Source organism: Tiliqua scincoides, chromosome 7 (assembly GCF_035046505.1).
Source record: "Tiliqua scincoides isolate rTilSci1 chromosome 7, rTilSci1.hap2, whole genome shotgun sequence".
NCBI classification, from domain to species: Eukaryota; Metazoa; Chordata; class Lepidosauria; order Squamata; family Scincidae; genus Tiliqua; species Tiliqua scincoides.
This window is the reverse complement of record NC_089827.1, coordinates 692086-706284: the sequence shown is the minus strand read 5'-3', so window position 1 is coordinate 706284 and position 14199 is coordinate 692086. Positions and strand designations below refer to the sequence as shown.

At 44.6% G+C, this 14199-nt stretch overlaps 1 protein-coding gene across 1 annotated transcript in view; it reads right to left on the bottom strand.

Annotated features, from left to right (window-relative positions):
* Nucleotides 1-14199, bottom strand: part of SEMA3D (semaphorin 3D) — a 92460-nt gene that overhangs the window by 46231 nt on the left and 32030 nt on the right. The window contains exons 6-7 of the mRNA XM_066633607.1: nt 12636-12764; nt 9558-9700 (exon numbers count right to left, since the gene is read on the bottom strand). Of these exons, the coding sequence (XP_066489704.1) occupies nt 9558-9700; nt 12636-12764 (272 nt within the window). The remainder of the gene's footprint in view (nt 1-9557; nt 9701-12635; nt 12765-14199) is intronic.

Below are 14199 nucleotides of genomic sequence, written 5' to 3'. Positions count from 1 at the left end.
GACTCCCCAGCATCAGCTATGCAATGAGCTGAGGTTACTCTTGGATCTTGTGAAGTTGGCTCCTTGGAAGGAGAGCGCTGCTTTGATCCCCGGCTTAAACCAGAGAAGGGAGAAAGTCACCAACATCTCTAGTTGCCAACAGAATGGAGTGTCAGAGGTGTTTTGATTCCTTGTGTTAAGACTAAGGACATTTCACTCTATGTCTGAGAGTGCAGGTGTATAAGAACATGTGCAGACACTCCGGTTATTCAGAGTTGTTCAAAGAGAAGTCCACCTGATTCCTTTTCAACCCAAGAGCACATATAAAGGGGAGCCACCTATGAAAGGCACTCCCGTTTCATTTGGTTGCTTAAAAATTATCATGCAAACATCCATTTTTCCTCTCCCCGCTTCTTGAAAACACCCACTGAATACATGAGACTCAAGTATGATGGATGCACAATGTGATAAGTGAGTGATCATTAAGCCGGGGATCAAAGCAGCGCTCTCCTTCCAAGGAGCCAACTTCACAAGATCCAAGAGTAACCTCAGTTGGCTGACAGTTGCGAGGGGGGGAAGCATTTATTTAGAACATGCAGTCTGTGCTTTGCCTCGGCACCAAAATGCGGAAAGTAAACTTGGCATTTATTTAGAAGCCTACGCAAAAATCGTCTCCTTCCTAAAAAAGATAGACACCTCAAGAAGTAAACATGTTCAATTTGGCAATTAAATAATAAGCATTTACTTTGAAAAAATAAAATAATAATGATGACAATTACAAAAATGATGACTGTTGCATGCTTCCTCTTTAGAAGCCAAGCCCACAGGCCTCAGGCCATAGAGAAACAGTGCAATTTTCCAGCAGAAGACTTTGTGAGTGGTTGTGTTTGTGTTCTCTCTTCAGGGGCTGGAACAGCCCTTGGCCCAGGTGAACTAGAGACTAGACAGCGCTCTGATTCTTTTTACCCATCAAAAGGGCCAACCCCACCCAACTTTCCAGCACTGATGCAGCTGTGCCATGGGGGCACGTATTGCATCTTGGAGTAGGGAAGCAGTCATGGAGGCCTCCTCAAGCTAAGGGAAAGTTTATTCTCTCACCCCAGGGCTGCACCAGCACTGGAAAGTTGGTTAAAATTGGGCCGTAAGGCTGCAAACCTCTATATACTTACCTGGGAGTAAATCCCATTGAACACAATGAGCACATATGCACAGGCCTGTTTGATGTTTTAGCAAAGTTTTATGCTTTGAGCTTTCCCAGTGAGTAAGGAACAAATAGCTGAGTTATTAGGAACAGTTTAGTACGTGCTACTGTTTCATCTGTGCGATAATGACAACATGTCTTTTATTACTACTAATATCAAAGAGTGTAAAAACAATGGCCATACTTATTATTGCCGTTTATTGCAAATAACTTGTGGTGTTTGCCTGGCAAAAACAGCTGTTTGTGGAAACATGGCAGAGTTTAAGCAGAATAAACTGTACTTTTGCTTGTCCCCCTTTCATATTTATTTATTGGAATACTCCTATCCCCCCTTTCTTGCAGATGCAATAAAAGTTTGTTTTCAACTCCGTGAAAGACTCATCTTCTTATGTTGCTGATTATTCACCATGTTGACTTCTCTACCCTACATAATTCAATTCATAAGCACACGATTCTCAGCCTAACTCAGTTTTTAAAAGCATGTCTATGTTTCTATCTCAAGGGCTAGGAATAGTGTAAATAAGCTTGGGCAGAGCCTCCTGGTATCATCCCATAATTAATTCAAGCTCAAAACAAAATTAACTGCTTTTCTGATTCATCCTTCATTTAAACCTCTAACAAGATGCCTGAGTTCATTACAAAAAAGCTTCGAGGCCTGCTGATCCCATCATCAGCACTTCTGGGCCCAAAACAGGCAGCCCACCTTGCCTGGCTGGTCGGGGTTGATCTGGAATCTTAGCGCTGCACCCGGCTCTCGATTTTGTCCACTGCTGGTCTGGGTGAGTGGTCAGCTTTATTTTAAAGCTGGTAGTAATTTAAAGGGGGTAGAATTGCCAACCCTCTAAGATTGGTTTGGAGTTTCCAGGACTCAGCATCAACATGCAGGAAAGTACAAAAGCAATCCTGAAGAACTTCAGAGGGCCTCCCTGGCTAAGTAGTATTACATCATGTTGGGGGAAAAAAACCTCCAGGAATTGCTTCAGTCAGGATTGGCAACCCTCAGGAGACCAGCCCTTCCATTACGCTTCCAGGTTTCCCTTAAGAAATGCCATGGATTGGTTCTTTCAAAATCCATTCATTTTGTAGTAAATTGTATATTTAACACATTTTCAAGTATCCTTTGTGTAAATAAGATATTGAGGGCAAAACACTTTGTACAAGGTGCCCATTATTAATCCTTCCCATGAATTTCAGGGTAAGTTTTTCTACTAAAATCATTCCCTTTCTGGTTGCTAGTTAAGTAAATAAAACTGCAGAGTATATAAAAATTATACAAATTAACTATGTCTAAGCATGTTCAGTACATAATATTGCAAGGCTACAGGAAGCTCCACTGGATATATAGAGGGTCATAAAATAATTTTTGAAAATATTCTGAACAAATGATAATATACATCTCCCCCCCCCCCCCCCGGACTGGGAGTTCTGTGCACAATCCAGCCTCAGTCAAGCATGCACACTTGTTCCCTGGGTTACAGATGCCTGGGTCAAGGACACCTGAGTTCCGGAGAGCTGCACCAGTACTCTTGCACAATTGCATTGTGCGGTCCTTTCTACAAGCATAATAGCACTGGGTCAGCTGTTTCAAGGTACGAACATTCCAACTTCCGTATGGATATCCAGAATGGAACTGGTACATAGACTTGGAACTCAGTGTACCAAAGAAATGGATTTTTATCACATGGTTAATTGTTTCCCATTAATATCGACAGGACTTGAATGGGCTTCACTTGGGTTGAATTCCCACAGTGATCTGCATTTAGTGCCAGTCAGTGGAAGTTAAAAACATACATAGTCAGTCACTCCTGCTAACTGGGCAAAGAGGCATCTGTCAAAGTACAGTCTTCTGACATTCAGCAGGGGGAGAGCAACTGTCCCTCTTCGCCCCAGAGTGGCATCTTTCCAGTGGGGCTGGCTGGTGCCTCTTCTGTATTTTTGTTTAAAGATTGTGAAACTTTTGAGGACAAGGAACAGTTTATTGGTTTATTTCACTATGCAAACTGATTTGCAAACTTCTCGTTTAAAAATAGTATATATTTTGAATAATAACGATAATGATTATAATAATTATAATATTATCTACAGCGAGATTTGCCAGGTATAGCTAAATGCAAATTCTGACAGTAAACTCTGCCCCATCTACATCCATGATGGGAAAAACAGCAAGTCAAACTCTTAACATATGGTGAGCCTGTATAGAGTGTTTCCTGCTTTGGCTGCGGATGGGACGGCTGACTTGGAAATGAGCTCACTCTGTTGACCATCTGCTTTTCTACGCCATCCTTCAATGTCCCTAATTGATATAAAACATTAATCCACAAGTCTGAAAGTCCACGAGACCCTGTCTGCCAAAGCCTGTGGGAAAGGCCATCTGAAAAAGGTGCTTACATGCATGTATCTAGCACAAGACATTGTTCAAAGAAGTGGTTCTGGATCAGTGAGCAGAGAACAAAAATAATTAAAACTTTGTGTTCCTGTCTGCATAGTCAGTAGCATGTCTGGGCAAGATCATCAGGCTGCAGGATAAACGCTGGCAGAATGAACAGATATGTCAGTGGGCGAGGAGGACCAGGTTTCTGGAACCTTCTGCCCCTTCCCCATTAATGATTAGTTTAGGAATTACTAGGGCAAAATCTAGTAAAAGTCAGCACTTGACAGCATGGAGGGGCTGCCAGCAGGATTTGAAAAATAGCCAGTAGTGAGTCACAGGCAGGTTTTCCAGGGGCAGAGCCTGGTGATATTTTTGCACAGTGAGACAGTGCCTGGTGGACCGTGGTTTGAAGTCATGAGAATAAATAAATAACTCCCTCATGCTCCAAGTACCCAACAAAATGACTAATACTGAGCCCAAAGCAACATATCAAATGGGCAGGTTCACTTATTCACAACTGCCCTTTAAAAAAAAAAATAATTCGGATTTTGCTGGTCACACATAATAGCAGAGCTACTTATACATCTGATTCATCCTCAGATTTTTGGTCAGTAAATGACCAGTCATTAACCAGCTAAAGAAGTTTGGTTTATCGCAGAATACAGATGTTCATCCACAGTCCAAATAAAGAATAAGGAGTGTGCAAGGCTTTATTTAACTCGGTGCTTCTCAAACGTTTTAGCATCAGGACTCACCTAATAAAAAGTTTCACTTTACTGCAGCTCAAGCCTCTGTGGCTATAATGGTGATTGGGAAAAGAGGCAGGTTGTTTAACCCTTGATGCACGTTGACTAATCAGCTTGCATCTTCGTAAACCACCCTTGTCAGCTTCGCAAACCACCAAAAATTGCATTGTGACCATTGGTGGGCCATGGACCCAGTTTGGGAAGCAGCGCGTCTTCAATGTCTATCTAAGGGGGCGCTCACAACACAAATGGAATCAATAAAGCAGCTCAAATAAGCTTTGTTTTACCTACTGAAAATATTTGAACAAAACCTCATCATAGAAAAGATGCAGTGTGCGCATGTATGTTTGAGTGTGTGTGTGTGTAAAAGAATGCTACACAATGCTATTTGAGTGCTTCAAAAATATATCGTTACTATGACTTTAAAATAAAAATATTCAGATTAAAAAGCAACACTGTAGATAACCGATTACTTTGGTTTTCTTTCAATTATTATCCATCCAGAGAACTCCGTTCAATGGATGTGAAATCTAATGTATTTCTGTAGTAATGTATGTATTTCTGAGGTCTCCCATGCTACCTCGGGGCATTCCGAGTGCTGGGGGTGACACACATGTTACACTATGGGTATAGTAGTAGCCAAGTCAAACCCTAGACCACAGCCCATAAGCTACCACACTGCAGACCGAGAAAGACACAACAAAGCATTCTCACATGCATGTTTTTCCTATCAAGGCCATGGCAGTTAGAAATGCTCAGACTGTTCTCATTCTGCAAAACATCTGGGGGGGTATCAGTCCCCTCCCCTTAAACAATTTCAGTTCTTATTAAGGAAAGTCGGCGTGCCCTGAGTGCTGAGTCTCCTTTGTGTCTTTTCCATCTTTTTAAATTGCAGTGCAGTCTCACCGAGTCTTCGTATGCTGAGATACGTCACAGTGAAGTTCCAGAAACAAATCACCAAGCATATTGAAATGAGTGAAATGGAAGAACAACAAATCCTGCCATGTGGAAGTGATAGTTTTGGCACAACACAAAGGCTGGTGACACCAGGACGTTTTCAATGGTTTAGAGCAGTAGCTCTCAATATTTTCAGCCCACTGGCACACGCGCAGAGTCCCATAGATCCTCAGTGAGCTGGCACATGTGTGGAGTGGCAGCTCCAAGCCCAACACCAACTAACAGCAAAGACCCTGAACAAGAGGGGAAGGCCACAAACAGGGGAGGCAGGAGGGGCAGCTGAGCAAACCAGGGAGGGGAGCAGATGATGGCCACTTCTGGTGTGCCCCTGGGCTGCTAGTAGGGCGCTTTGAGAAGTGCTGGTTTAGAGAAATATGCATTGGCATTAGTGCAGCCAACCCTCCAGGACTGGTCGATTGCCTAGGACTCAAAATAAATCTCCAGGAGATGACTGAAAGACATCCTGGAGATTTTAATAGGGCCTCCAGAGATTTCCAACAATATAAACGTTAGGAAAAAAAGGAAATCTCCAAGATTAGCTTGAGTTGTCAACCCTAGTTGATGTACAAGAGAACATCAAGACATTCTAAATGGTACCAGGACTTCTTCAGATGTAACTGTGCTGTAGAAGCCATGTTTTCTGGTTTCATTAGAACAATCTGTTATAACAGATAATTCTAGTTTAAAATTCTAATTAAAAACAGACAGACCACGTTTTGCTGAAAAGTCCCACAATGTGGTCTTGTCTCCATCCCATTGACTCATTTTGCTAGCCACTGCAGATCAAATGCTTACCTGGAACCCACTTTCCCCCCAGGACTGCCGCAGTGCTACATGGGGCAGAACACTAACTTCTCAAAGAGATATGATGGACATTGCACCAGAGCAGGGACTCCAGTGCAAGCACAGGGGAAGGATTTCCAAAAGCTCTTCCCTGCCACTCTTCAAAGCCTGCCACTGGGGCACAGAAGGACAAAGGATGTCCTCAGGAGAAGGGGCAGTGGTGGGAGTCAGGCTGGGACTGGATCTGGTCAGGGGAAACTGGAAAGTATGCTACATGCTGTTGATGTCAAATCAACCTTTTTTGAATCTGGGTGCAAAGGAAACAAACAGAGCAAACGAACCACTCCAGAGTGGCAAAGTGTATAGACGGGCCTGTTCATTCTGAATGGTGCATGCACAGGGTACTGAGGAAAGGTCCAGTCTTTGCTTCTCTGCGTATCGCAAGGAAAGTTGTGTGTCCCATTTGCAACAAGTGGCACTGTGTGCCATTTAAAACGGGATACTTTCTGCAGAAATCTCTTTGGACATGCATTTTTATTGCCTAATTCTGGGGGGGGGGGGAGCCCAGAGGCTATTAACCACATTTCATTTGATATTAGTGGGAACATTCTAGTTTTCCCCCAGCAGAATAAGAAATGTCAGCTACTGCTGATAAGCTGCTGATAACTTCTTCTATATAAGCGAAATATCAGAAATGCCATTTGTCATGACAAATTTTGCATTTCAGCTGATTGTGAACGTTGAAAGTACTTCCCCTCCATTTATAATGTAATCCCCTCGGCGATACGCAGGATGAAAAATGACACAAACCCAAATTAGCATGTAGACATTTCCCCCTCACTTTTTTTTCTTTTCTAAATAAGCTGCAATTTTAAATAAGATTGCAATGCAATCTACATTTCTTCTTCAAGCAAAGGAAACATAAGCAGGAATGCTGCACATTTTAAGAGTCAGTAGCCGGAGCAGACGAAGGTATTAGTAACAGTCGTTTCACCCTGAAAAGGCAACACCCGTTGAGTCAGGATGGTGGCCTGGTTAAACCATTTAACTGTTTCCCTGAAGTTCCACGCTGTTTCATTCTGTTTATCATCAAGGCAGGGAGCTGCCCTCCCACGCACACAACAGCAAATTATTATCCAACCTGTCAAGCTGGAGAAGTTACAGACAGAAAGAGGATGCTCTAAGGTGAGCCCGAGAGCCACAGGGGCAAAGCCAGGTCTTTGTCTGATGGTCTTTGAGAGCACGTGCAATAGGAAACGGAATGTGGAGTGGAAGAGGAAGTGTGAAGGAGAGCAGACTGGTGGGGCAGGCCGTCTCCAATGCTGCAGTCTACCACTCTGCTCTCCTCTCCTCCACATCTTCTCTTCCTCTCCACCCCACCCATGCAGGCAGTGGAGGGACAAGGAAGAGGAGGGGAGGCAGCAGTTGGTGCGTGGCTAGCTAAGGGGGCAGCATTTGACCTCCAACCGCAGGTCTGATGCAGCAGAGGCGGCATATCTGTCTCTTGGCCACCACACTGGAGACTGCAGCCGAAGGCTAACACAGCCGAACGCTCAACTTTCCCCTCCACGGAAAAAGCAGGGCATCAAGAGAGAAGGGCTCTAACTGATGTTTCTTCCTGACATTCCCAAAGTTACTATGTTTTAAAAACTCTACACAGACAGAAACTCAAAAAGTATTTCCCAACACTGCAGCTCCACAGCAAATAAATAAATACCACCACCACCACCTCACATACACACACCACCCTGAATTTCTGCTTGAAAGCAGGACGTCTATCAGAATGATAGTGACCTGGGGGTCCTGCCTTATTCCAGACATGTGGACAAAGGAGCAGAAGGTAGTCAGTGGAGAGGCAGCAGTGACCACCTTTCTTGAAGAAGTCTGTGGCTTGTATTGGTGAGTATAGAAGTGATGAGGGTGGGCTGCTCTCCGAAGGGAGCTTTTGTTGCCTTCTCAAAGCAGTTACTGTTGCGTTCATCGCGTGAAAAGGAGCCACACATACACCAGGCTCTGAGCGTGGTGGGAATTCTGCAGGCTCCTCCGATGATAAGCACCAAATTTTGTCGGGGATTCTAGACCCACTGACCACTTGGTTCCTTAGTGCTTCCCTCTGCTCATTTCTCCACTAGCGCCTCATGGCATGTTCTGACACCAGTCATGTGGGACACCTTCCCCAAAGACATCTCTCGGCTGCTCCCAAATGAGACGCTTCTTGCTTGTAAAAGTGCCTCTTGCAGGCCAAGTGGCCGTTCTTGATGGCTGCTGAGACTATGATCAGGGGCTGTGACTGTTTTCCCATCTCTGCTGTTGCCACACACTACTAACTCATTTTAAGGAGTTCGATCAATTTGCATGCTGTAGTTTATGGTGCTAGGACAAGTATTTGAAAGCAGTGCGTTTTTGATGCTTGTCAGCTTTAAAGACTCAGGTAACGCCAGGCAGAGAATGCAATTACAATTCCTCCTTGGAATCCAGAAAGCCACTTGGGGCCTGGCCAAGAGTTCAACACACCCAGTGGGATGTTTAAAACTTTTCCCTGTTGAACAGCAGATGCCATTTCATATCACATACTGCTTTGGAAAGAGTCCTCAGTGTCAAGGGTGTCTTATCTTGCAACACATGGGGGGGGGGGAATCCGCAATTTGAGAAACACAAGCCCAAAGCCCCCCCCCCAAGTACAGAACTAATTCTTTTGATCCCCACACTAATAAATAATAGGATGTGGTCAGAGAGAGTGGGAGCATCAGAGACCTGCAGGGCAAGGAATGCTAGGATGGGACTTCACAATCTGTGGAATTCTGGGTAATTAAATGTGGGGAGTAGCACTGAATGAGTGAAGGAATACAGGCAAATTGCTATGCAAAAAAAACAGTGTGAGGGCATCCTGGGGAACTACAAAAACAAGGCCAGTTTGTTTAGGTTAGTGATGATTTGTGAACACAGACGGAGATTCTCACTACTGCGAAGCTGATAATTAAACTGGCTACTATTTAACTCCATTATCAACTGTGACAATTTTCAAATTCCAAAATACCGGCCGGCTTATCAAACCGACACACAAGAATTCTAGACTTCATTACCAATCCATATTTTTCTATGTGGCCCAGACAGTGCTATGGGGAAGTTATTTCCTTCCTGGAGCAATTAGTATTTATTGAGGAAACAAAAATCAGAGACTTGGGGCCCAATCCTAAAGTTTCTCAGCACCAGCGCTGAGATCCAGCTCCATAAGGCATGTCTGCGGGACCCAGAGAGGAGGGGCCACCAGTGCTGGGTCAGTGGTAAGTAGCTTCGGGATGGGTGGCCAGCAGCACCGATCATAGCCAGCACAGACTCGAGAAGCCCCATTGCAGAACTTGAGGCTTTCCCCGGGGGAAGGGAGGAGGCCATCTGGTCCTTCCCCCGAGGAGACACTCGGCGGTTTCCCAGCACCCACTGGATACAGTAGTAGCCCCCACTTTGGTGCTGGGAAGCTCAGGATTGGGCTATTGGTTTCCCCCAAATTCATGCTGCTCACCTTACAGACTCGACCGACTCGGGACAGAATTGCTTTGTCAGATGTGCTGCTGTCTTGAGAAACTTCTCGGAAAAAGAAATAGATTTTGTCATCGTCTGGATTATACGTATCAGAGATCGGGAAGATGCCAATAAATTTTGCTCCTGAAAAGACACCCAAAATACCAAACATTGGAATGTTAGGAATGAATGGAGGACAAAGGCAACATCATCATCATGATTCTTCAGTCATCCAGTCTTGCTACCCAAACCATATGCTATTCTACATCCATATGCTCATGCATCAGTCCAATTTGACCCCTTGCTGGCATGTGCATGAAGCAGGTGATATGGTTATATCAAGTGGTAGGCTGCGGGGAACAGGAAGCAGACTTGGGGTGCTTTTCACTAAAAGCCAGTGTAAAGCAGAGAGGGAGGCAGCAGTTTGGCCCCACCTCTTGCTCCTTCTGCATGTTGTCTCTTTAAAAAAAACAAACACTGTGCAGGGAGAGCTACCAGCATGTCCAACATTTCCTGTTTCAACCTGTGAGGAAGAAGTGAGGCAAGGAGGTCGGGGGTCAGAGTGCTGCCTTCCAAGCACTGGCGCAATGGAGAAGTTTGTGCCCTAAAGCAAACAGTGCTTTGGCTCAGGCTGGGCCTGAATTGAGATGCATATACATATGTGAATGTTGCTTGTTACCTTGTGCATACAGTGGAAAAGGGTCTCCACCACACATGCCTTCCCTGCTGCAGCCAAGTGCTTGAATTGGCCCTCATACAACCTGGCCCTGGTTTCCATGAAATGAAGACCTCTTGTCTCAAAGAGCTTGAGAAATGTCTTAAGACAAGCAGTCCCTAAAAGTATGGGGCACACTTTCTTCAACAACAACAACAACAACAGTATTTCTTCTGAATACTTTCCTCTGAATGTTTCTTACACCCCAGAAAAAGTGTAATTTGAGAAAGGGTAAAATGCATGTGTGTCTGCAAGCCAAGGGAAAGAGGCACACCTAAAGCAGTGACTCACACAGAGATGCAGTGTATAACCTCCTATGAACCTCCTCTTCCTCCACAGTTCTCTTGTGTTCCTGCATATCTTCTACATAGTCCAATATTGTCCACTTGGACTGCCAGTGGGTCTCAAAGCGTTCTAGAGGGGATAATCTCAGTCTTACCAGCTGAGATCTTTTTAACCTGGAGGTGCCAGGCATTGAATTTGGGGGCCTTTACAAGTACACAAAGCATATGCTGTTCCACCACCGATCTATAGCTTGCTTTTGCAGAGAAAACACTAATTCACCTCGTTAGGAGAACATGCTATTAAAAGAAGAAAAAAGTGCTATGAAAGCAAACCTCATTACTGCAAGTAATTTGATGCTAATTTTACCATTACTTCAGTGGGCGCTATTTGGCATGCATGGCCAAAAAAGGAACGGCTGCTTTAATCCTGAGTGCGCGTGATTTCTTTAATTGTAACAATACAATCATCTAATTTCTTAACACCAACATATACTGAAAATAAACAGTGTGCCATTTTTAATAGTACCCCTTTTGTTAGAGATTACAGAAAGAACTGTGTTTGGAGTCTCTTCTAAGCTTCAAAGGAATCACTCAGCAATTCTAAAATACATTCCATAAGGTTTTTTTCTTCAATCGTATGGCAAAATTTGGTAGAACAAGAATACCTGGCTGCATTTTCCACAAGGTATTCTTGTTCTATCAAATTTTGGACATTAATATAGTATTCTCTAGTACAGTGTTTCTCAACCAGTGCTACCAGTGATGGTATCTGGTGGTACTTGCAGGACCCCTGGGACAAAGGTCTCAGTGCCATCCAGCAGTGAGACCAGCAAAGCAACATAACAAATGAGAGTAGGAGGCTTATCCCAGTGGGTAGAGCTCCAAAGCATACTTTTCTGTGCTTGAAAGAGCTCTCCCGTCTCCTCGGAGCCTCTTATTGGTGCTTGCCACGTCGCATCTTGCCTCCCAACCCAGAAGTACCTGGCAATGATGTCATCGCCAGTTTCTTCCAGTGGTGCTTTGAATAGGCGGACCCTGGGAAGTGGTATGGTGAAGGACAGAGTTGAGAAACACTGCTCTAGTATGTACTTACAGGCCAATCCTAACTCCCCAGCACCAATGCAGCACCAACCAGGCCTGGATTGCATCCCACAAGGGAGGGGGATTCAGGTCCCAGAGGCCACCTCCGTGTAAGGGAATGTCTGTTCACTGCCCTGATGAGTCTGCTCAGGTCTTGGCCAGCTATTTTGCTGGCACAAGTCCAAGAGGATGCAGGCCGGGGGAATCGAGGCCGGGATGGGAGAGAGGATATCAGTGGAGCCGCTGACACTGCTCCTTTCCCAGCCTTGACACAGCCCCCCACTGCCACCCTGGCCTCTGCCCCATTCCTCATCCCCTCCGCACTGACTTCCTGGCACTGGGGCTTCTCCAGTGGCTGCTGGCGTGTGGCCATGACTGCTCACAGCAGTGGCCCAGCTGTATAGAATGGACGGTCTCAGACTGCAACTGCTATAACGCTTACTGTGCTTTCAGAACATGTGCTCCAAGGGCATAGAAGCCCAACAGGATTGGGCCCTTACAGTAGTGGTCATTCACACCAGGGCTGGAAGCACAGAATTAAAGAACAGAACCAGAGCCAGTGGTGTTTGTTGTAATCTATAGATCTGCGCTCAAAGCACCAAAATATCCACAGTGATAAAGTACAAGACTAGGCCTGATCAACCATGCAGGGTTGCTGTGAGAAAGAAACTCCACATGGGCCAAGGAGCATCAGCATGCAGAGTTCTCATAGAAGGAAGCAGTTATTTGTTGACTGCAGGGGCAGCTGTGCATTTATGTGTCTATTATGAACACAGACTGGTCCTTTATGTTGTGGAAAATGGGGACAGACCAAATGTTCACCGATTGCACAGAACGTGTTCAGCCAAAGCCTTGGAATCTAGGCAGAAATACACAAAGTGGAAACTGTCTGCAGTTCTATGCACAGTCACGTAATGTAATAAAACAATAGGATTCTGGGCTACAAAATGGCAGACTCGGAGACCAGACATTCCCTGGTGGCACAAGCTTAGCCTCCTACCACTGAGCCAGTAATGTTCGGAAATGTCAGTCCTGATGTAATGCTGGTCTTGCAAGGAGCCCAGAGAGCGTGTCAAAGCAGTGTCCTTGCCCAGGAAGTCAGAGGCCGTCCCAGAATAAAGGTATTCATCTGCAAGCAAGAGAACAGACAGAACAACATCATTTCAGACCAAGGCTGCAGATCAAATCACACCTATTCTCACCACACATGCGATTCAAAAAGAGCAGCTCTGTGCTAGAACATGACACATGTCGTCCCCCTCCCTGGAATGAATCTGTCTGGAATCTGGCATTCTATTTTCAGCAGTCGCCAGCAAAACACTTTGGAGATGCTCCCAGGCAGAGCATTAGTGACGTGGCCTCTCCTTGATTATCCAGGTTCAGAGGTGTGGTCTTCTTGCACACAAAGATTATGTGTTATCCTGAAGACGACTTCTATGACTCAGTTGCATTCACTGAAATGCTGTGAACCAGAACCCGCATTTTGAATGCTGGGCTTCCAAAAACAGTTAACTAGGTGACAGGAAGATGCTTGCTTGAAAGAAAAGACGCCCGTTCTATAGGTATGAGTGTATAATACAATAAAAATGTGTCATGCTTATTGACAACAATAATTAATAAAAATACTTAGCAAAAATAGGTGGGAATTGATACTGTTATTTCTGCTTATGCTCATTTAATCCCAACATAATTGAATTAATGGCATCTAAGTGGAACCATCTCTCCTCAAGTCCCAAGACAAGCAGAACAAATAAAGGCAGGACAAATACTTTCAAAACACTTTTTATGTAGTGTGAAATAAGCCTAAATTCTTCCCTGACTAACACTTTACGTTATGCACAGCCAAACCAGATGCGACCATGAAAGAGAAATCAACACTGAAAAGAGGTGCTGTGTGTTTAATTCCCTTTGTTTGTTTGCAACATCTAGTCAAAGATTAGCACTACCACACCAGACCATTCTGTGGGACTGGGGAGAACACACAAGAAAGATTTTGCCAGAGAGTAGGGAAGGGGAGTGCTAGATGCACAACTGCTGCTGTTTCTGGTGGCAGAGATATTTTTAGCATCACATCAAATGGTCTCTATAGCATTTCTTTCAATGAAAAAAAAAAAATTATGCTTAATGTACTTAATATTCTGGCTACTCTGCCACATTTTCCTGTTGTAAGTAAACTGCACAGAAGATAGAAAAGGTGGTCATTTGCAAGCATGTGCCTTTTAGACCACAGGCCTCTGGTGCAATGACAACAGCAAATTCTGAAAGGTAAAGTCATGATGAAGAATGAAGATTGTGATTAAGGCCTGCATCTGATGGACACACTCAATGACTGAGAAATCAGCAGGGTTAACAGACCAAACCCATCCTGGTTTTAAGCTCTGATGACAAGGCCCTGTCAGCACCTGGCTTGTGCTTTGATCTCCTGCACGGCTGTTCTTTCTTGCAAAGAGCTTGGAGAGCATGTACTGTACAGTGAAGAGCAGATGAACATCAGATGGTGACATAACCATGACACAAAAAGTGGCATGGCTCAGGTCCATTTCCTACAGTTGGCAACAGTAGGC